This window comes from Cheilinus undulatus, linkage group 16 (assembly GCF_018320785.1).
Source record: "Cheilinus undulatus linkage group 16, ASM1832078v1, whole genome shotgun sequence".
Classification (NCBI taxonomy): Eukaryota; Metazoa; Chordata; class Actinopteri; order Labriformes; family Labridae; genus Cheilinus; species Cheilinus undulatus.
The window spans coordinates 3,059,373-3,079,363 of record NC_054880.1 but is presented as its reverse complement, the minus strand read 5'-3'; the positions used below and the strand labels follow the sequence as shown (position 1 = coordinate 3,079,363).

General features: G+C 37.3%; 4 protein-coding genes and 1 gene segment (V, D, J or C); 1 reads left to right on the top strand and 4 right to left on the bottom strand.

The window, feature by feature from the left end:
* LOC121523649 overlaps positions 1 to 19,991 on the bottom strand; it is an 820,099-nt gene that overhangs the window by 155,027 nt on the left and 645,081 nt on the right.
* The window catches only part of LOC121523651 (immunoglobulin kappa light chain-like), an 813,481-nt gene that overhangs the window by 150,165 nt on the left and 643,325 nt on the right, over positions 1 to 19,991 (top strand). The window lies entirely within an intron of this gene.
* On the bottom strand, positions 426 to 4,278 carry LOC121523639 (zinc finger and SCAN domain-containing protein 2-like). Of its 2 annotated transcripts, none has more exons than XM_041808580.1 (2): positions 3,860 to 4,278; positions 426 to 1,480 (listed from the first exon to the last, which is right to left on the bottom strand). In XM_041808580.1, the coding sequence occupies exons 1-2, from the start codon at positions 4,068 to 4,070 to the stop codon at positions 741 to 743; spliced, it is 951 nt and encodes a 316-aa protein (XP_041664514.1). In that variant the 5' UTR covers positions 4,071 to 4,278; the 3' UTR covers positions 426 to 740. The 2 variants fall into 2 exon arrangements, with proteins under 2 accessions (XP_041664514.1, XP_041664515.1); XM_041808581.1 differs by having other exon boundaries at positions 3,878 to 4,278.
* On the bottom strand, positions 5,945 to 10,955 carry LOC121523627 (zinc finger protein 135-like). 2 transcript variants are annotated; one of them, XM_041808567.1, is made up of 3 exons: positions 10,819 to 10,951; positions 10,518 to 10,670; positions 5,945 to 8,256 (listed from the first exon to the last, which is right to left on the bottom strand). In XM_041808567.1, exon 3 carries the CDS (start codon positions 8,237 to 8,239, stop codon positions 7,277 to 7,279), a length of 963 nt encoding a protein of 320 aa, XP_041664501.1. In that variant the 5' UTR covers positions 8,240 to 8,256; positions 10,518 to 10,670; positions 10,819 to 10,951; the 3' UTR covers positions 5,945 to 7,276. The 2 variants fall into 2 exon arrangements, with proteins under 2 accessions (XP_041664501.1, XP_041664500.1); XM_041808566.1 differs by having other exon boundaries at positions 10,518 to 10,955.
* Positions 12,312 to 16,799, bottom strand: LOC121523608 (gastrula zinc finger protein XlCGF57.1-like). Its single transcript, XM_041808546.1, has 2 exons — positions 16,357 to 16,799; positions 12,312 to 14,922 (listed from the first exon to the last, which is right to left on the bottom strand). The coding sequence occupies exons 1-2, from the start codon at positions 16,547 to 16,549 to the stop codon at positions 13,817 to 13,819; spliced, it is 1,299 nt and encodes a 432-aa protein (XP_041664480.1). The 5' UTR covers positions 16,550 to 16,799; the 3' UTR covers positions 12,312 to 13,816.

Sequence of the window (19,991 nt, the reverse complement as noted above, 5' to 3'; positions counted from 1 at the left end):
AAAAAGCAGCCTATTTGAAAATAATCTAAATTTGTATGTTAATTTAGTCTGACTCAGAGGGGTCTCGCCCATGACAAGTATTCCATATTTAAAAGTGAACATGAAATAAAAATTAATGAGAAGTCCTAAAGAATTTTAACTTTGACCTGATTAAAGGGAATTAAAATAATAATGCCTATTGGTCGCAAATGCATGCATGCAAGATTTTTTTGTTTTGCATTATTCCGAACCAGGATATGCCTCATTATTTGTTTTTAAGACGATGTTGAAGGATATATTAAAAAAGAACTCCCAGGTTTCTTGAGTTTTTCAGTGAATTTTACATTTATTTTCTCACTTTGTATCTGTGTCCATTTTAATTCTTTTGCAGTTCAGAGTATCTTTTACAAATGATAAAAGCAAAAAAGGACAGAGAGATGCCTTGGTAATGAATCAAATGTTTATTATGCCAAAAATAATGCAATAAACTGTTCCCAAACAGAACAACAGAAATTAACAACTCTGTTGACAACTGTGGCATCTAAGTGCTGTATGTGACTTTATTTGTCAGTTTAGAGATACATTTGTTAAACAAATGAAAAAAACCTGTTTACATTAAGGGAGCTCACAGCTGTCGAACAAAGCGTGTTGGTAGAGGAAATTTTTAAAATATAGTTTTCACTTCACATTAAAAAACAGCGGCCGATTTTACCCGAGGCCCTTAAAGGCGATGTTCAACCTAGATGTTAAATCTTTAGTTTTCATTTATTTTTGGTTTTGTTGCCAGCACAAAAGTGTTTTTTAATGTAGGCCTGCTGGGTGAATTTCTTATCACAAACTTTGCAACTAAACGGTTTCACCCCTGTGTGGACAAACGAGTGTTGCTTTAAATGTAGACGCTGAGAAAAAGTTTTGCCACAAACTGAGCATTTCAAAGTTTTTTCTCCTGTCCGGATTTTCATTTGCGTCACCATCTCTGCTCTCCAGATAAAATTTCTCCTACAACCTGAGCAGTCGAAGGGTTTTTCTATTGAGTGGCGCATAACATGATTGTGGGAATTCTCTCCAGTGTGGGTTTTGTTGCGTTTGTGTGGTGGCTGCTGAGGTTTATCATCCATCTCCCAATCACCACTGTTGTCAGTATCAGATCCAGAAAAGAGAGCAGGCTCACCAGGAGTAATTGGTTGTAAATAAGTGTTTTGATCAAAGTTTTCTCCGACAGCTTCTGTTTTCAGATGCTCTTCTGTTTGGGTTGGACAAGACTGTGAGGACTGATGTTTCACTCCATCTTCTTCTCTCTTCACAGGCACAGGAGTCAGTGTAAACCTGCTGATACCAGTCTCCTCTGCGCCTTGAAGCTGCTCTCCTTCCTGACTGATCCACAGTTCCTGAGGCTCAGCTATAATCAGTGGAGGCCCGGTAATCTCCTGGTTCAAACTGGAGCTCCTCTCCTGCTGCTTGGGGGGAACCTCCTCATTTCTCACCATCAGCTGCTGGATGTCTGTGGAGAGAAGTTAAACAAAAAACATTCTGAAAACTCCAATATGTTGTTATCACATATCTCTATGGATTTTGCATCAATTATGTCTCTTATCAGATATGTGTTTGATTAAAAAAAATGAACAAAAGGCCTTTTGACACAGGATAAGTAGTGCATGTGGACCCCCTATCAGCTCTAATAATTGCAAAGGACACCTGTGTTTTTAAACCCATGCATATTGGTCATGTTTACATTAGGAATTCAGCAGTGGCCTTTGTGGCTCACCCTCCTTTAGATGGGTGTCAGTAATTGACAAGAGTCAAGTCAGCAGTCTTCCCCATGATTGTGGTTGTGTACTGAACCACAATGAGAGAATGAAGGCTCAGGCAACCTTTGCAAATTGGACTTTTCCACAATATTCTAATATTTTGAGATGATAGATTTTTGATTTTCATGAACTGTGAATTGTAATCATCGAGATTAAAACAAAAAGTCTTGAAATGCTTCAATTGTAAGAGATGAAGCTAGAAAATACAACTTTCTGACATAAATCAAAGAAAAAAAATGAACTTCCACATGACATCCTATCTTTTGAGATGAACTTGCATGTGACTTTTGTGTGCCGTTTTCCAGTTATAGCATTTAAAAAAATGTTGCACTGGACTTGGTAAATAATAATAATTGTGTTCTTCCCCCAACTTATTTCAGTTTTGTTAAAAATGACTTTAGTTTAACTTGTTTCCTTTCAGTATACCATCCACAAATGAAGGTGGCATCTCCTCTTACAACAGTGGTGTCCAAACCTTTTTTCACTGGGGCCACATTCAGAAACATATAAGGATGGCGGGGCCGATTTCTTAGACCTCACTTTGATATTAAAGTTTGTAAAACCAATCTAATGTATGTTAAGATGTGCTCAGGGATTTGGTATGCTTAAATGGCTAGTTGATGGCTGACAAGGCAAATAGCCAATCATTTACAGGATTTTGGGGAGGACAATCAGATTTCATGGGCCCTGGTCGGCTCTTGCTACCACTGGCTCCGCCCCTGAAACGTCATTGGTGCTGCTATTTACTGCTTTAATGCATAAGGGCGTTATAAATCAAGATATCTTTATCATTTTGGTTTCCAATATGTGTATAATTTATAGTGTTGTCTGAAATTATTCCTGAAAAAAAAAACCAAACAAACAAAAACAGCGTGTTGTCAAAATGTTTGTTTACAGCACTGATCATCAACATATGGCCCGAGGGCCATATAAGGCCCCCCAAAGCTTCCTGTCCAGCCCCAAGAGGCTCATTAAATTCAGAAAAAAAGGAAAAGAAGATGTGGTTTTAAGAGTTTCTTTTGGCTTTAAGTCTCTGCAGCTGTTAAATCCACCAAAAACGATTAATATTGAAATAGTTTAAGAATGACTTAACATTTGATCTGTTTTCACAAAAAATTCCATTGTCAGCCATTATAATGAAATATTTTAAAGATATATTTTAAAAAAATGGGTTAAGACTAGTGGAAATGTTGAAAAATGGCCAGCTGAAGTGGTGAAAAGGGGTTAGAGAGTGACACAAAGGGACAAAAATTGGAAGGAAAAGTGGTAAAAAAATATAAAAGGTTAAAATGATAAAAGAAGGAAAAGGAGCAAAAAATATTAAAAACGGGTTAAAGGTGACAAAAAATTTTAAAAATGTAATAAAAGGGGTCGAAAAGAGGAAAAATAGATGAAAAGTTTCAAAAATGGATAAAAGAGCTGCACAAAAGGTACAAAAAATGCAGGGAAAGATGTAAAAAAAGGTGGAAAGAATGGCAAGAAAGGGGCAAAAGGTATAAAAAAATTTTTGACGGTGGTAAAATATAACAATATCCTGGCAAACTAGTGAAAAGGGGTTAAAAATTGGCACACAGAGGCAATTAATGGCATGAAAGTGGCTTAAAGAGTAGCAAAATGGGCAAAAAGTGGTAAAACTTGGTTTAAAAGTGGCAAAAATTCTCAAAATGGACTACAAGTGGCAAAAAATGTTGCAGAAATGGCCAGATGAATACAGATACAACAATATGTTAATTAAGCCAAAATATTTGAGTTTTGTTTATTGGAAAGTCCAGCCCCCAGTCTCTGTCACGACTAAATCTGGCCCTTGTGCAAATGTACTTGATGACCCCTGCTCTATAGTATTAGCATGCTGGCAATGCCTCTGCCAAAATTAAGAGCAATAATAAAGTCAAGCACAAGCTTCATGCTCTGTTGAGGGCCATATTTGGCCCCCGGGCCATAGTTTGGACACCCCCGTCTTACAATATACACTCCATCCCCTGCCCTGGCTCTTACAGCTACTCTAGCCAGATGATGTTCTTTGATTTATAAAGGTTAGAAATAATGTCTAATAAATAAAGAAGAGAACAAACCTGCTCTGTATGACTGACCTTCAGGTCTGATGACAGCATTCTGTAGTTTTTGTTGTCGCCCGTTTTCCTCTTTGGATCTAAGTTGTTCCTCATATTCTGCGTTCGTTCTTTCAAACAGCTCAAATATCTCCTCGGCAGCAGCAGTCAGTCTCTGGTTCACAGAAGATCTCAACATTTGGACTTTAGCGGACTTGACCAAATCTTTCTGCATCTTGTATTTCAAATAAGGTCTGTTAACTTGGACTGGGAACTGCTAACTGCTTCGTAGGTCGCTGTCAATTCAATTCTAAATTCTAACGTAAAAAAATGAATCAGCCGAAGCAACGTAGAGAAAACAAGGCGAACTGTTATATTCACTAAAACGGGCTAAGCAAGACAGATAGATTTGCTTTAGTTCGTTTAGTTGTGCATCAATATGCAAGGCGGTGAACTAAGTGTGCTACCAATCACAGAGCACAATTTCTTCTTCTGTGGTATTCAGAGGTAGCTAACAACAGGTGTTGGGGCGCATTAGCGCCCCCTCTGATTTTGGATCGTGGGCAAATAAACAAATCCCATTCATTCATTATAGGCAGGGTTTGAGCTTTAAGGTTGGGGTCCCATGAGAATGAATTAACTAATTTTCAGAGTAAATTTGGAATGGGGTCTGATTTCTCTGCCACTATTTAAAAGGAGTTTGTTGTTCCTTATAATCTGTGACAAGTGTTGTATATATTATGTATACATTTGCCCAGAGCTTTCTGTGTAACTGCATCCATCGGAGCTATTTGCTTTGTTTTACTTGTTTGTCATTGTTTGGACCTGTTTGTTTATGGGATTATTGCCTCAATAATGTAGGTTTATTGTGTTTACTCTGGAAATTAAAAATATCTAACAAACATTAGAGGGAAACTGTATGGTAATCAGCATCCCTGTACTCTGGTGCTCTGTGCATATTTAAATAAATAAAAATATCTGACCCCTCTCTCTATGCATGCCATCCTTTTTAGTCTGTTATTGTCATTTAGAGATTAATTTCTTTTTTTCTGTGTAAATAAGCAAAAATGATTTCAAAGATTTCCAGACAATCGGCAATCATAATTTATACTTAAAATTTCTCTCCATGTGCATACCTCTATACATATTTATATACAAACATGTACTTAAAAGAACATCTTTAGTTCTTGGCACTTACTAAAAAACAAAAAAAAGGCCACAAATGAAATGGCCAAGAATCTTAGTTAACATAAATAAAAATTTGACAAGGATAGAAAGACATGTTTGGTCAGTCGATTGAGTGTTTATTGTTATACCAAAAATACTGCATGAAACCTACAAACCAATCACAAATCAAACATGCCAAGAATAAGAAATATAACAAATCATGATCAACAACTCCAACAGCAGCTAAGTACAGACAGATCTGAAAAAACTAAACCAATCCTTTGGTATCATCGTTAAAAATAATCACATTAAAGCTAAAGTTTAACATACGAGGAGATCCATCAAGAACAGATAAAATGCATGATTTAAAAAAGGAAGTGTATAATTTTATAAGTTTAACTTTGGTAGATAATAGCTTATAAAGTTTATTGTCAATCTTGGCAGACATGAAAATGATGTTTCCTTTCTCTGTTGACAGCCGATATAATGGCTGTGCACGACTAGATAATTTACAAATGTACACAGACTTCTGTAGTTTTAATCAGAACCAACAGAGCTGCTTCAGCAGATTTTTCTTAATCATCAATCATCAAAGTGTAGTTAAGGGACAGAAGTTTCAGGTCTGAACAAAAGTTGGTCTTTGCACTGAAGCACTTCTTTTCATTAACCCATTCTGCAATGCTGAATTTCAACTAGGAAAACTAATTTTAATTTGAAAGTATAATCTTCATTAACCCCTTAAAGCCTATCAGATCATATTTGATACATACTTCTGTAATATCTCTATCCAATCAATATGATCCTAAATTACTAAAAAAAAACTTCTGAATACAATCTGATAATGATAAAAATGCCCTCAAGTGGATTATCAGTTACTAGAAACACCTAATGTATCAAATGAGACAAAAAATATATGTTAAATATAATGGAAATTTGGGATTTTTGGATTTCAGTAGAAAGTGAAATAAACATTTCAGCTCAAAGAAAGTAGAGTTTTCTGGCTATAATTTATCTTTTCAGGCTTTAATGGGTTAACAATGAATATTTTTAGTACCAGTTGATACAGTCGTGTTTGGAGCTATCCAAGACCTGTTGTTTACTGTTAAAAATTCATTTTGCATATAATGTACATAGAATCTAAAGAAATTACTTCAAGTTTTCATATCTAATTGTCAATATATTTTTTTATTTTTTTCCCCATTATTTTTAGAATCAAATTTTGTGTTTGTGTCTGCCTAAAAAAGACCCTGTTTATGAATTTAGTAATTAGCAGGAATTTAAAGCCATTCTGGATATTCAGACATATATATATCTGTACTAATGCATTACTATTGTTACATACTTTTTAAAAAATAACTTTTTACGCATGTTCTTTAATATATTAAATGTTAAAGTCTAAGTTAGATGCAAATGTACATTTATTTTAGCCTCAGGATCTTCTGACCCAGGGGTCGAAACTGGAGTGGGAAAATGCATTTAAATTTGCTGCTCTTTTTGCTTGGAATGATTTACAGAAAGCCCTACAAACTTCATGAGCTGGTCTCATTGGATGCTTTTAAAGGTTGGTTGACCTGGAGGCAGAGAAATCCGTCTGCAGATTTTTTTAAAGATGCATTTTGACTGCAGTTGATCTCGGCACATACTCGCTGTTTCTCTTGTAATTTCTTGTCTTACAATGTATTCATTGTTTTTGACATTTCATTTGTGTGGATGCTCAATGTTTGTTTGTAACTTTGAAACTCAACTGTGCTTCTGCCTGTCTTGGCTAGGAAATTCTTGAAAGAGAGATTTTTAATCTTAGTGAGGTTTTTCGTCGTGTAAAAGTAAGATGATGATTTATAATCCTGATTTCAGTATCAAACAAAATAATCATGATAATGAGTTTGCCATAATAGAGCAGCCCTACTACTAGCCCCCTTTCCTGTGCTTATTTTGCCCCTGTTCATTTATATTTCCAGCAGTCTCACAGCATATAACACGTACAGCAAGAGCACTGTAACTTGGTTTTAAAACACTCGAATCGGATTGTTAATCCCTGATAATGCACTTTATCAACAACCCCATGGGCTGTCAAAGAGAACAGTAAAATTCTAGTACAGGATAAACGTTGTGTTCTTTACAATACAGTACTGTAAATATCTGTATCAGTTAAAGTGTATTTGAAATTATTGGATATCGGCAAATATCCAATATTGTTCATCCGTGGAGGAGGCAAGTCATTTAATTTCTAAGTCACATTTTAAAAAGTCAAATGCTGATGTTCACAGGTGTACTCTAAGGTAACATTTGAGGAGTATCGTAGAGCATCTCATTCCTGCTGCCCTTACAAACACTCATGTGTCTTTTGACCGACATTAGCCAAGTGAACTTTTTATCACAAATACTGCAGCTAAACCGTTTCTCTCCAGTGTGGACCTTTGCATGTTGCCTCAGATTTCCCTGATGAGAAAATCTTTTACCACAAACTTCACAGCTGAATGGTTTCTCCCCTGTGTGGACTCTCATGTGCGTTTCCATATCTGCTCTAGAGTGAAAACTTTTCTTACAAAATGCACAGCTATGAGGTTTTTCTTCTGAATGACGTAACATGTGGATTTTTAGATTTTTCAATGCAGGGTATCTTCTACCGCAAACTGTGCAACTAAAAGGTTTCTCTACTGTTTGGACTCCTTTGTGTTCCTGCGGTAGTTTTTGTTGTCCAAAGCTTGGAGCACATTCAGAGGAGCTTACGGTTGTATTTCCAGTGTTAAATTTCATTTCACCCATAGATGCATCTTTGTTTTTCTGAGGGACCAAAGCTGACTGCGGTTCCCAGGTCTCTTCCCAAGCACAGCTACTGTCATCAGTCTCAGATTCAAAGGACTGGGAAGTCTTGTCAGGAGTAATTGGTTGCATATAACTGTCTGGATTAAAGCCTTTGCTTGCTCCTGATCCTCCAGAGTCCTCTCCATTAGCTTCTGTTTTCAAATGCCCCACGCCTCTGTTCTCTTCCGTTTGAGTTTGACAAGACTGTGCGTACTGAGGTTTCTCTCCATCCTCTTCTTCTCTCTTCACAGGGACAGGATTGAAGGTGAACATGTTGATGTCAGCCTCCTGTGGCCTTTGAAGCTGCTGGCCATTCTCACGAGTCCAGAGTTCCTCCCATTCCTCTTTAATATGTGCTGGTTGTGGTGGCTCTGCGTAATCTGGACCGTAGCCCCACTGCTGTTGATCAGGAAGAGCCTCTTCTCTTCTCATCACCAGCTGCTGGACATCTGGGGAGGAAAGGTCATGTGTAAGGGTGATATGGCCTAAAATTTATATCACAGTATTTTCCTTCCCTCTATGGCAATGGTATAATTCCTATCATGGTATTACTGAATGAAAAGAGAGAATTCAATTAAACGCATATTCAGGTGTCACAACCCCCATTCTCCCCTAAACAAGTCTGTGGTGGTACACTCAGCTTAAGTCTGGACATAAGATCATGGAAAAATAAATTTATAAGTCCCTCTGTGTTCACTTCTTTGTAACTGCACCTGTAGTTTCAAGTTTCATTTCTTTCCTGCTCAGGTGTGTCAAGATGCTCCCGAATATAACATATTTCCTGATGTGGCTGTTCAGAATAAAAGCATTGAAGAAAAACAACTATGGGCTTTGATTGGGAAGTTGTCAGAGCTCACGATTAACTTCACTTAGCTCTAGCAGCAGTACCAGTGAGTTTACGCAGCTGCAGAGTTTGTTTTTTGTTTGCACAAGATGAACGAATCAGTACCAAAGAACAAGGCGAGGCAAAATGAGAGCGAGAGACATGTTGCCACCTCAGGCCAAGCAAAGTGTCTACATGTATTTCCCAACAGGGTTATGGCATGCCTGGTGGATTTGTTTCACTCATCCATCTGGTAAACCACTCATAGACAGCATTTGGGGAAGGGCAGAGCCTTAAAAAAAAAAAAAACTTGGAGGGTGACTGGATGAATGTTCTGTCTGTCACATCTTTACGTGCCAATCAGAGCAACAAAACACGTGACATCGTCGCTGCTACCAAGGAGTAAACTCCATTGAGAACTGCATAATGTGAACCATGGTGACTGTAGACATGTCAGTACACGACTTTTGTCATATTTGAAAAGAAAACAATTCACTGCTGTTCTTTGTTCTTCTTTTAACGAAGAAATGTTGTGAAGTTCTGATAAACCTGGTGTTTTAGCAGCATCCATGTTAATGTCTTCCGCCATAATTGCACCGGCCTCTTGTAGCTGTTTGCTTACATCATGGCTCTGCCACGCCCAAAAATACTGCCCCTTGATGCTGATTGGTCCTGTCACTTTCTAACCGGGCCCAAACGGTTCAGACGGGAGCTTTGCAAGACGGAGTCGCCAGTGAGAAACACAGAAACAGGTGTTTCCATCTGCTTTGCAAGGTTACTGAGACCCCACTATTCAAACGGACCAGAGTTCACTCGTTTGGTCAGCAGAGTTCAAATGAACTTTCATACCACTCCAAATAAACTGGACTATCCAAGAAAGTGGACCAGCGTCTGTTTAAAGCGGACTACACAGCTCTGGTGTCAAAGTAACCTAACTGACTCATTATTCTGCTGATGATTACGAAGGGATTTGACTTTAACTGTTTAGCCGGTTAATCATGCGCAGCCAGAACTGCAGAGGTAACACAGGGGAAAACAGAAAGACAGAAAAGTCTGAACAGGGAGCTTAGCAAGAGGCTGGGGGAAGGTCAGAAGAGGGTGAGGTCTGAGGCTTGGAAGGCAGTGGAATGGTGGGGGAGGGGAACTTGAAAGAAAAGGGTTTTGTGCAAGTATGCATGGGGTTTGTAAAAAGATTCTCAATCAGTTTTTTGGATACCATGTATTGCACACAATCCAATCTCCATTATTTCAATGACAGATTTTATCATAAAGTGCCAAAACTTAAAGAAAAATAATCTAAAACTCCTTAGACATAAACTATCGGGTGAAAATCCTCCACAGATTTAATGACATAAAGCTGTTTAGTCACATTTTTTTAATGTTCAGAGAGTGGCATGAGAGACTGATAATTTCCAATCCAGTAAGTACCAAACTCTAACAGAGTAATCGTGTGAGGACATAAGAAGTCATCGATAAACAATAAGCTTAAAAATGTTGACATCAGTACCAAAAATAGCTGCATGGTAGGGAAACAGCACCTTCTGAAATGCAGAAATACATCTGAAGCATCTAAGGATGAACATTGCTAATGTACTTGTGCAATTATCACAGTGTGAGCTGATAACTGTCAGCGATTTTAAAACACACAAAACATTCATATTGACTGTCTAGAACTTTGGTTTCTATTTATCTAGATTAGCAGCACCAGTTTTGGATATTGCTTCAGAAAATGCATAGTAACATCTTAATATCATGTATTTTCTTCATATTTAGGGGCATGCCCTCTGAGTGAAAAAAAATCATAATCCTTAGTCACTGTGAACATTATAACAGCAGGCAGATCATTTCATCTTGCTCCTATTCAGCTTACACTGCCTGTTAACATACCTGGTCTGTTTAACTCCACTTCAGGGTTGATTACAGCATCCAGTCGTGTGTGTTGATTCTCTTTAGATCGATTAAGTTCCTCCTCGTACTCTGCTATCGTTCTTTCAAACAGCTCAAATATCTCCTCGGCTGCCGCAGTCAGTCTCTGGTTCACTAAAGATCGCAACAGTTGAGTTTTAGCCATTTTAAAATCAACGAGTGGCTTATCTGTAAGACACGGAGCTTTAAACGTGATTGCTAACAGCTAACAAAGGGCTAGAGCTAGCTGTATTAGCTTTGCATAGTGCCTGGATTCACAAACCTTAACCAGTTCAACACTGTTAGAAACGCAGAGACTATCACATCGTTCCGAACGTCTTTAATTCACGTAAACAAGTCAATGTTAACTAGAGTGCTCATTGGTTCACTCTCTATGTTGAATTAGCGGAAAAGTTAGCGTGTTTGCATAACGAAGAACAACTACTTCCGGTTCGTCTTCTTCAAGCCTTTAACTGCAGATGGCCCATACAGCTTTATAGCTCAGTATCACCGTCTACTATGATGGGGTGGGGGTCGGTTGTTATTAGACAAAAAAAGAACAAACAAAAATGCAAAGCATCAACATGTCTCAACCAATGTTATAATGGTTTTGAATTTTTCATTATTTTTATTATTTTTATTTCGTTTTCACTTTCAGTTTAGTTTCAATTAGTTTTTACCACCGGTTTGATAGTTTAGTTTAGTTTATATTTTGCAAAAATGCTTCGTTTTTGTTCAGTTTTTATTAGGTTTAGTGTTAGTTTTAGTTTTTTTTGGATAGATGTCAGGGCTGAGGGAACATCATACATTTTTAAAAACATATTCAAACAGGCTTATCTTTTCTTATCACTTTATTGATTTAAAGTTGATGTTTAAATACAACTCCAGACATATAGCTACCCCTGTAGGAAGTCTTAACCAATCAAATTAGGCCATGTTACACTCCCCAGACTTGGGTGTATGTGCCAGTCAGCATGGTTGTATCAAAGACTAAAACTAAGGATATTTTGTCTCTACTTTTATTTTATTGTAGTTAGTTTTGTAAGTGCACTATACAGTTTTAGTTATTTTCTGTTTTTTTTAAGCTTAGTTTATATTCAGTTTCAGTTAACTAAAATTATTTTCACATTTTAGTTTTAGTTAACTATAATAACCTTGGTCTCAACTCTGTCTTAATTCAGCACTACAGACTTTTACAGGCCTGAACCTCCAGACTAAAGAACAGCTTTGTACCGAGAGCCATCACTGAACTGAACTCTCTGAAACATGTGACTTTCTCTTGTTCAACATCAATGACTTGATCCAAGTATGTGCAATATGACATGATGCTGGCATTAACTGTGGACACTGTGCAATATTAATAATGCAAGGTGCAATCTTATTTCATTTTTAAATCTTTTATCTTATTTTTATTCTGTGCATGTTATTTAACGTGGGTGTGGAGATGAACGTGTGTATGCAGCAGTGGATATCCTACTAATTCTACTTATTTTTATCTATTCAGGATGCATGGAAAAATCCCACTGTACTTTTTGTGCAATGACAATAAAGGTTGAATTGAATCAATCCAGTTCAGAAAGGGTTAAGGTAAGGCTCAATTTTATCAACTCAAGTTTTTAAAAAAAAAAATCATATTACTAGAAAGATAACCATGTAACATTTATTTCAAAATGTAGCAACATAATTGTGCTGTGTGTTCTGTACAGAAGACATAAAATATGTTTAGGGTGTTTAAAAACACTTTTTAAATTTGAATATGAACTGTGATACCTAAATAGTCCACCTTTATTTGTACAGCAAATTTTCAAAACAAATTTCATCTCAAGATGCTTTACAAAAAGAGCAGAGCTACACTGTATTCTTTGTTGTATTATTTACAGAGACCCAATATTAATCGACCATGAGCATCATTTACCATTTAGCAAAATAATGATGCCAAGGAAAAGCATTCCTTTCAACTGGTGGAAATGACAAATGCACAAATAAAAACACAATTTAAGGGGCCACCTCTCAGCAGGATGGATGAAATGAAAACCACAATAGGTTTGGTGTTAGCCTAGTGGTCGTGTCGGTGCGCTTTATGTACAAGAACTGCTTGTACAGTGGTCAGCCAAAGTTTAAATCCAGCCCATGCTTTCCTTCATGTCATTCTCCAACCTCGCTATCAGTTTCCAAATGAACTTTCCTTTTCTAATAAAATCATAAAAGTCGAACTTGAAAAGCACAGTTGTGCTTCACCAGTGATTTTATAAAATTGATTTAAAAATAGATTATTAATGGTGTTACCAAATAATTTATCAATTCGTTGTGTTGTGCTATTATTATGACACACCTCCCTACAGCACAGAGCTGTATGCATTCACAGACAGCTGACAGGAGTGTTGGATACCAATGGGTCACCTCAAGCGGTGCTCAAGTGCGCTGTATAAATAAATATTACAGCAATGTATTGCTATGATGGTAAAAACAGAACTGTTAAAGAAAATGATGAGAAGTATTGTTCATTAATAACCATTTTTCCATGAAAAAGACAACATGTTGGTGAGCTAAAAACAGATCTTTGATCATAAAAACTACAGAAATTCAGTTTTGTTTTCAGGTACAAGATGAGACAGGATTAATAACAGTAGTGGGCAGATTTCAGATATTCTAAGTCCAGGGTATTTCCTCCATTGTATACCTTCTAGTCTGTCAAAATACAAGCAGGAGAGAGGAGAAATGTGTGCTTGCAGGGCTCATGTAAGTGTTTGTTTGCCAGATGATGAGCTGACACACCAACAAACTTTCATAAGCTGATGGCCAACCAATTAGTGAGTGACAAATGTCTGATTGGTATCATAATATTAATCATATTTAGGACCATGTCTTCCATATTTAAAGATGGATAAAAACGGGTTGATTGTTGAAAAGAGTAGGCCAGAAATCTTACATTATCATTATCATCAGTATGATCTTTAAGTATGTGTCAGGAGGACTGAGGTCGCCTAAGGCAAATTTGTTTATACATGTATAGCATGTAATTCTTTTTTGTGTTTGCCCATGTCTTGGTCTAAAAAGCTATTCCTGTGGCAAAGCCTGTCAACATTTAAATTTCTTTGAATAATTCCCTATCATTTCATATTATTTTAACTGCTCAGAGGCAGCCTGTCAACAGCCTGTTCCCTCTGAATAAAGAAATGGAAATACAAATGTCTCTTATTTAAAAATGAGATTCATCAAATACAAAAAAGCAATTAATCTGTGGAGAAATTATTAAAATAGTTGGAACCCAAAAGCACAATTTACTTTAGATTCCCACTGCTCACACCAGAACACTTGTGTTGTTTTACATGCGATTGCCGGGTGAATCTTCTATCACAAATACTGCAACCAAATGGTTTCTCCCCTGTGTGGATTAAAAAGTGTCTTTTTAAATCTCCACTTTGTGCAAATCTTTTACCACAAACTGAGCAATTGAAGAGTTTCTCTCCTGTATGGACAATGGAGTGTTTCTTCAGATTTCCATGATGAGCAAATGTTTTACCACAAATTGAACAACTGAATTGCTTCTTTCCTGTGTGGACAACAGAGTGTTTACTCAAATTTCCACTTCCTGTGAAACTTTTACCACAAACTGAGCAACTAAACGGTCTCTCTCCCGTGTGGATCCTAACATGTGCAACCATTTCCTTTCTCCAGAGAAAGCTCTTCTTACAAAATGAGCAGCTGAAAGGTTTTTCCGCTGAATGGCGCCGTATGTGTAGATTTAAATGTTTTTTACTCGGGTATCTTTTACCACAAATTGAGCAACTGAACGGTTTCTCTCCTGTTTGTATTTCATCGTACTCCTGCATTTGTTTGTTTTGGCCAAAGCTTGGAGCACATTCAGAGGAGCTCACTGATGTATTTCCAGTGTTCCATTTCATATCATTTACAGCTACATCTTTATATTTTAGAGGGTTCAAACCTTCCTGAGGTTCATCTCTTTCTTCCCAGTCACCAATATCATCAATATAACATTCATAAAGATGTGAGGTCTTGTCAGGGGTTACTGTTCGTAAATGTCTGTCTGGATTAAACTCTCTGTCTGCTTCTGATCCTCCACAGCCCACTTTATCAGTTTCTATTTTCAAATGCTCTGTGTCTCTGTTCTCTTCACTTTGGTTTTCATGAAGTTGTGAAGACTGAGGTTTCTCTCCATCCTCTTCCTCACTCTTCAAAGGGACATGATTGAATGTGAACCCGTTTATATCTGCCTCCTCCTCTGCTCTCCTCTGACTAATCCAGAATTCTTCCTGCTCCTCTTTAATGTGTGTTGGTTCTTGTAGCTCCTCCTGGTTCAGACTGGAGCTCCTCTTCTGCTGTTTAGGGAGAACCTCTGCTTTTCTCAACACCAGCTGCTGGACATCTGGAAAGAAATAAAACACAAAACATTTTGAAAACTCTCCAAATGTCAGAATTTTGTATTAGGTATGTCTGTAATGAAACACTAAAAGAGGGAGTAGCAAAGACTTATAAAACCAGTTATAAAAAAAAAAAAGTTTTTGCAGCAACTAGTCATACATAATCACAGCAGTGCTGATATTCAGGATATCACAACCCAGAGTGTAGTACCACTTTCATGCCACAATTTTGCAAGCTTCAAAAACTCTACTTATTATTTACACTGTTTGTCCTGCCAGGGTTGCAGAGGGCTGTAGCCTTTTTCATGATGGTACCAGGGGTAGTTGTCATGTGTTGTCATGTGATGGCTATGGGCTAGGGCAGGTAGTATCAGAATTGTCACTACCTGGAGCTTGCATGTACGAAGCCTGGGTCTGTTGAAGGTGGATATACTGTTTGGGCTGTGATGGCCATGTGGTAGTTGTTGGTAAGATAAAGAATGTCTTCACGTTGGAATAGTGGGGTTGTAAGAGCTAGCATGGAGGGGAGTGGCTCACTGCTCAGAAGGGTTCAACTGATTATGGGCCTGACTGATAATTTTGGCCGATGTTGACTGATAATTGTTAAAGTTGATTTATTAAAAAGTGTGTTACGTTGGTTCCACTGTAAAGTGTTCCCCTTTGCTTTATTTTAACTTCACAGTCTTACCAAATGTTCTGTTTACAAAACAGTCTGATTGGCTGGATGTCACAAGTACAAGCCAATCAACAATGATCCTGTGAGCCATCGTCACACATTGAGCTACAGCATCCCTTCCTGTTTTCCTGCTTCTACTGTGTTGCTCTGTGTCATTTCTCATGCTGATAGAGCTAGGGCTAAATTGTTTATTTTGTGATCATGCAATATTAATTTTGCCAAATTAAGCACATTTTTGCATAACTTGGTTTGGGGGTTTCCTCACTGAAAGTTTATCCCTTAAGAAGAGTTAACTTTAAATTGGCACTTTCAACCTTGAACTGCCTTTTACATATTAAACCATATTTAAGTAAGACTTTAGCTCTTCTTTTTAGAGCAGTGCTGTCAGTTTCGTACAAGCTTTCCCAAAAATACTCTTTACTACTCGATACTCGATATTTTTCACACATGGCACCAGTGTATCTTACTACATATTTGTTTCCTTTGATAACACTCAAGAATTATTCTAGAGATGTACGAGAAGTTATGTGTATTTGACTAATCATGTAAGAGTAATTCCAGGATATCACACTAATAGAAACAGCCTCAAATTTCCCTCTGGATCAATAGAGTATCTGAGTGAGACCTGTCATGAAAAGTCCTAGAGATTTTGCACCCTGCTTAGTCTGATCGAACTGCTTTTAAAACATTATAACAGCAGGCAGGGGGTGTTTGTTTGGTAAAAGTTTTTAATGATGGTTAATAGAAAATGAAGTGAACAAACCTGATCTGTATAACAGGACTTCCGGGTTTAAAACAACATCCAGTAGTTTTTGCTGTCGGTTTTTTTCCTCTATAGACCGACTAAGTTGCTCCTCGTACTCTGCTATTGTTCTTTCAAACAACTCAAATATCTCTTCAGCAGCTGCAGTCAGTCTCTGGTTCACTAAAGACCTCAGCATTTGGACTTTAGACATCTTTACTAGACCTCTCAGAAACTTTTCTTTCAGTCACAGTCCGTTTAAACGTTCCTGGCCACTCCAATAAGCGCTAAAGTATTGGCTCAGCTTCGCATTCCTCCAGGATCCAGTCGAAGGAAGTGGCCGATCATACCAAACGGGATGTAAAACCAGGATATAAATACGAAATTACACCCATAACATAATTCAAACAATCATTGATAACCTTGACTGTAAATATTTAATAGGTAGGATACAGGCATGCTAGCATCGCAAGGCGCCGCATCTTATTCTTCGTTGGTTAGAGGCGTTTGGAAACGAGCTCAGAGGTACACTACCGCCACCTACTGGACTGGAGTATGAAGCCGGCGATTAGACGGTAGAAGTACATTTACACAAGGGCCAGATTTTAGTCTCTCAGTCTTGAGGGGCCGGACTTTCAAATAAAGAATTAAATCAGTATTTTTGTCGGATTAACATCATATTTTATCAGTATATGTATTTTCTTTCAATACGCAGGACAATTTTATAAATTACCAGTAAGATCTATCCCTAATATCTAGAATGCGGTAGACCACAAGGAGACAGTCATGCTGGGCCCCTGAAAATCCTCACAGATGGACCCTCCCCAGCTGTGATTTGGCACCAATATGAACTCATGTTTGACACATTCACCCCTTCACTGCTTCATTCTGCCAATTCTATAACATTTTGTGACACTCTTAAACCATTTTGCCACTTTTTGCTATTTTATCACTCTTAAACCCACTTTCCTGCCGTCTCACGACTCTTCCATTGGCTACTTTTGCACCATTTTGCCACTTTTAACCCATTTTTGATACTTTTTGCCCCTTTTTGCTTCTTTAATCTAATTTTTTGCTATTCTTTACCCATTTTAACCACCTTTCCTTGCAGTCTTATCCCTTTTGTACCACTCCTTTATTCATTCTGACACTTTTAACCAGTTTCTGATATACTTTCTGCCCCTCTTTTCCCCTTTTACTAATTTTTGCCTCATATTAACCTCTTTTCACCACTTTCCCTACAAGTTTTTGTCCCTTTGTGCCACTCCAGAACCCATTTGACACTTATCACCCATTTTTGACACTCTCTTACCCCTTTTCACCATTTAATCTGACCATTTTTGCCAGTTTTAATACTTTTTTAATATTTACTAAAAGTGCTTGACAAGTGAATTTCTGTAAAAACAGATCAGATGTTAAGTCATTCTAAAACTATTTTAATTTATTTTTTTATTTTTTATTTTTTTTGGGTTGATTTAACAGCTGCAGACATTTAAAGACAAAAGATACCACAACATCTGCTTTTAACTCTTTTTCTGAATTTAAAGATCTTCTGGGGGCCGGATAGGAAGCTTTGGGGGGCCTGATTTGGCCCTCGGGCCACCAGTTGATGATCAGTGCAGTAGAGGATACAATTATTAGAATGTTTGTACTGAAATATCTAGATTATTTTTTAAAATGACTATATCCTATGTTTTATATATTTTAAGTTGAAGTTCTACATTAGCACAAAAATTCTGAAAGTTTTTAAAGCCAGATGAATTCTTAATGTATGCAGTTATTGGATGTGTCCCAACATGATGGCTCCCATGTGTTGCAAGATAAATCACCCAAATTTATGGTGTCTTCTATTAATCTGTAAACAAGAACTCTTAAATTCTGAATTCCCAGGTAAATACATCATCACAAAGGCACCCTAAACTCAGAATTCTGACTGAAGCTCATGGCAGCTTCATTACCACAAGTGACCAACTCATAGCAAATGGAACACGTTCAACTCAGGTGTGATGTCATCCCTGACTTGGACATCTGATTTCCAAGGTAAATGTAACACAGCATCACCCCTGTAAAAATCACTACTAGGCATTTCCAGGGAGTACAGCACTGCTCAGTGCCGCCCACCTCCACAGCCTGCCTCTTTTCTGCTTCCTACTACTTGTTTTGAATTGAGGACTCTGTTCTGATGTTTATTATGCCAGCAATTTTTAATTTTTTTCTTAGTCTTGAGATTAGAATATTCTTTAGTTCTGGTCAAATTTTGTCATTTCAACTCTTTGTAGTTTTAGTCGACAGAAAGTCCAGTTGTCCTCAATGAAAAGTCCTTACATTTTAGTCTTTACTTTCACTGAAGGCATCTGTTCTCTTTGCCTGAATCTGGTGCTAAATCATATGTGTTCTACGCAGTATCCCAATCATGGGATCCTGCATTCTACAGCTGAGAGGCAGAAGAACTTCAGATACCATGTGTTTGGACAAATTAACCCATAGCAGAGAAATATGGATTTAAATGACAGATGAAAACTTAATTAAAATTTTGCCCTGTTTTAGTCTCCTAGACCAGGGATTCTCAACCTTTTCAGTCCACTACCCCCAAAATGAAGGTGCCAGAAACCAGGGACCCCCACTGTACCTGAAGATGGTTGAACACAGCAATGCACAATGAAGAATAAGGCTGCCCATATGGGGGGATAACTGGGAGACCAAGCCATACTGGGAGACCCAGAGAGTCAGCAAAATCATGGTCCACTGTAAAGTTAAGCTACTGTATATACATATTTTATATTTAACCTGAAAAATAACCACTCTTAGTTTAAAAGAAACTGATATACTTTTTAATCATTTCTGTAGTAAATAGTCTTCTTAAAAATCGAAATCTCTTTTGTTAGAAAATAAATAAAATGGGTTAAAATAGCTGAAATGGGTAAAAATGGCAAAGAAAAGGTTGAAAAGGTGGTGAAATTGGATTTTAAAGGTAGCAGAAATAGGCTAAAGTGGCAAAGAATTAGATAAAAAAGGGAAAAAAATGGCAACAATGGGTTAAAGTGGCAAAAATGGCATAAATAGTTTAAAAGGGGAGTTAAAAAGTGGCTGAAATGGCTTTGAACTGGCAAAAATGGTTGGAAAACTTGTTGAAATGGGATGAAAAGTTTAGATAAAATGGTCAATTAGGATTAACTGACAAGGAAAAATATAGGGATATTGGCAGAAATTGGTCAAACTAGCAAAAATGTACATACAAAATAGTGAAATGTGGTTAAAAATGGGGAAAACTGGTTGTAAAAAATTGTAAAAATGGGTTAATAGTTGTAATAATGGGCCAACAGAGGCAGCACTGGACTTAAGGGGCAAAAATTAGTTAAGAAGTGGCAAGAACATGCAGAAAAAAGGGCTGGAGAGGGTTAAAATTGCCAAAAATAATTGTTAAATGGCAAAAATGTGTTAAAATTGGTGAGAAAAAAATATGAAAAGGGTTGAAAGGGCAACATCTGTGTACAGCGACAACAAGTATAATTTAAAAGATATTATTAGTTTTTGTCGAGCATCTGGAGACCCCCTCCCAGAGTCTTGCAACCCCCAAGGGGGTCCTGAACACAAGGTTGTAAACCACAAACATAATGTACTTTTAGTCAGAGTTTAGTCATCAAGGATCTATTTTT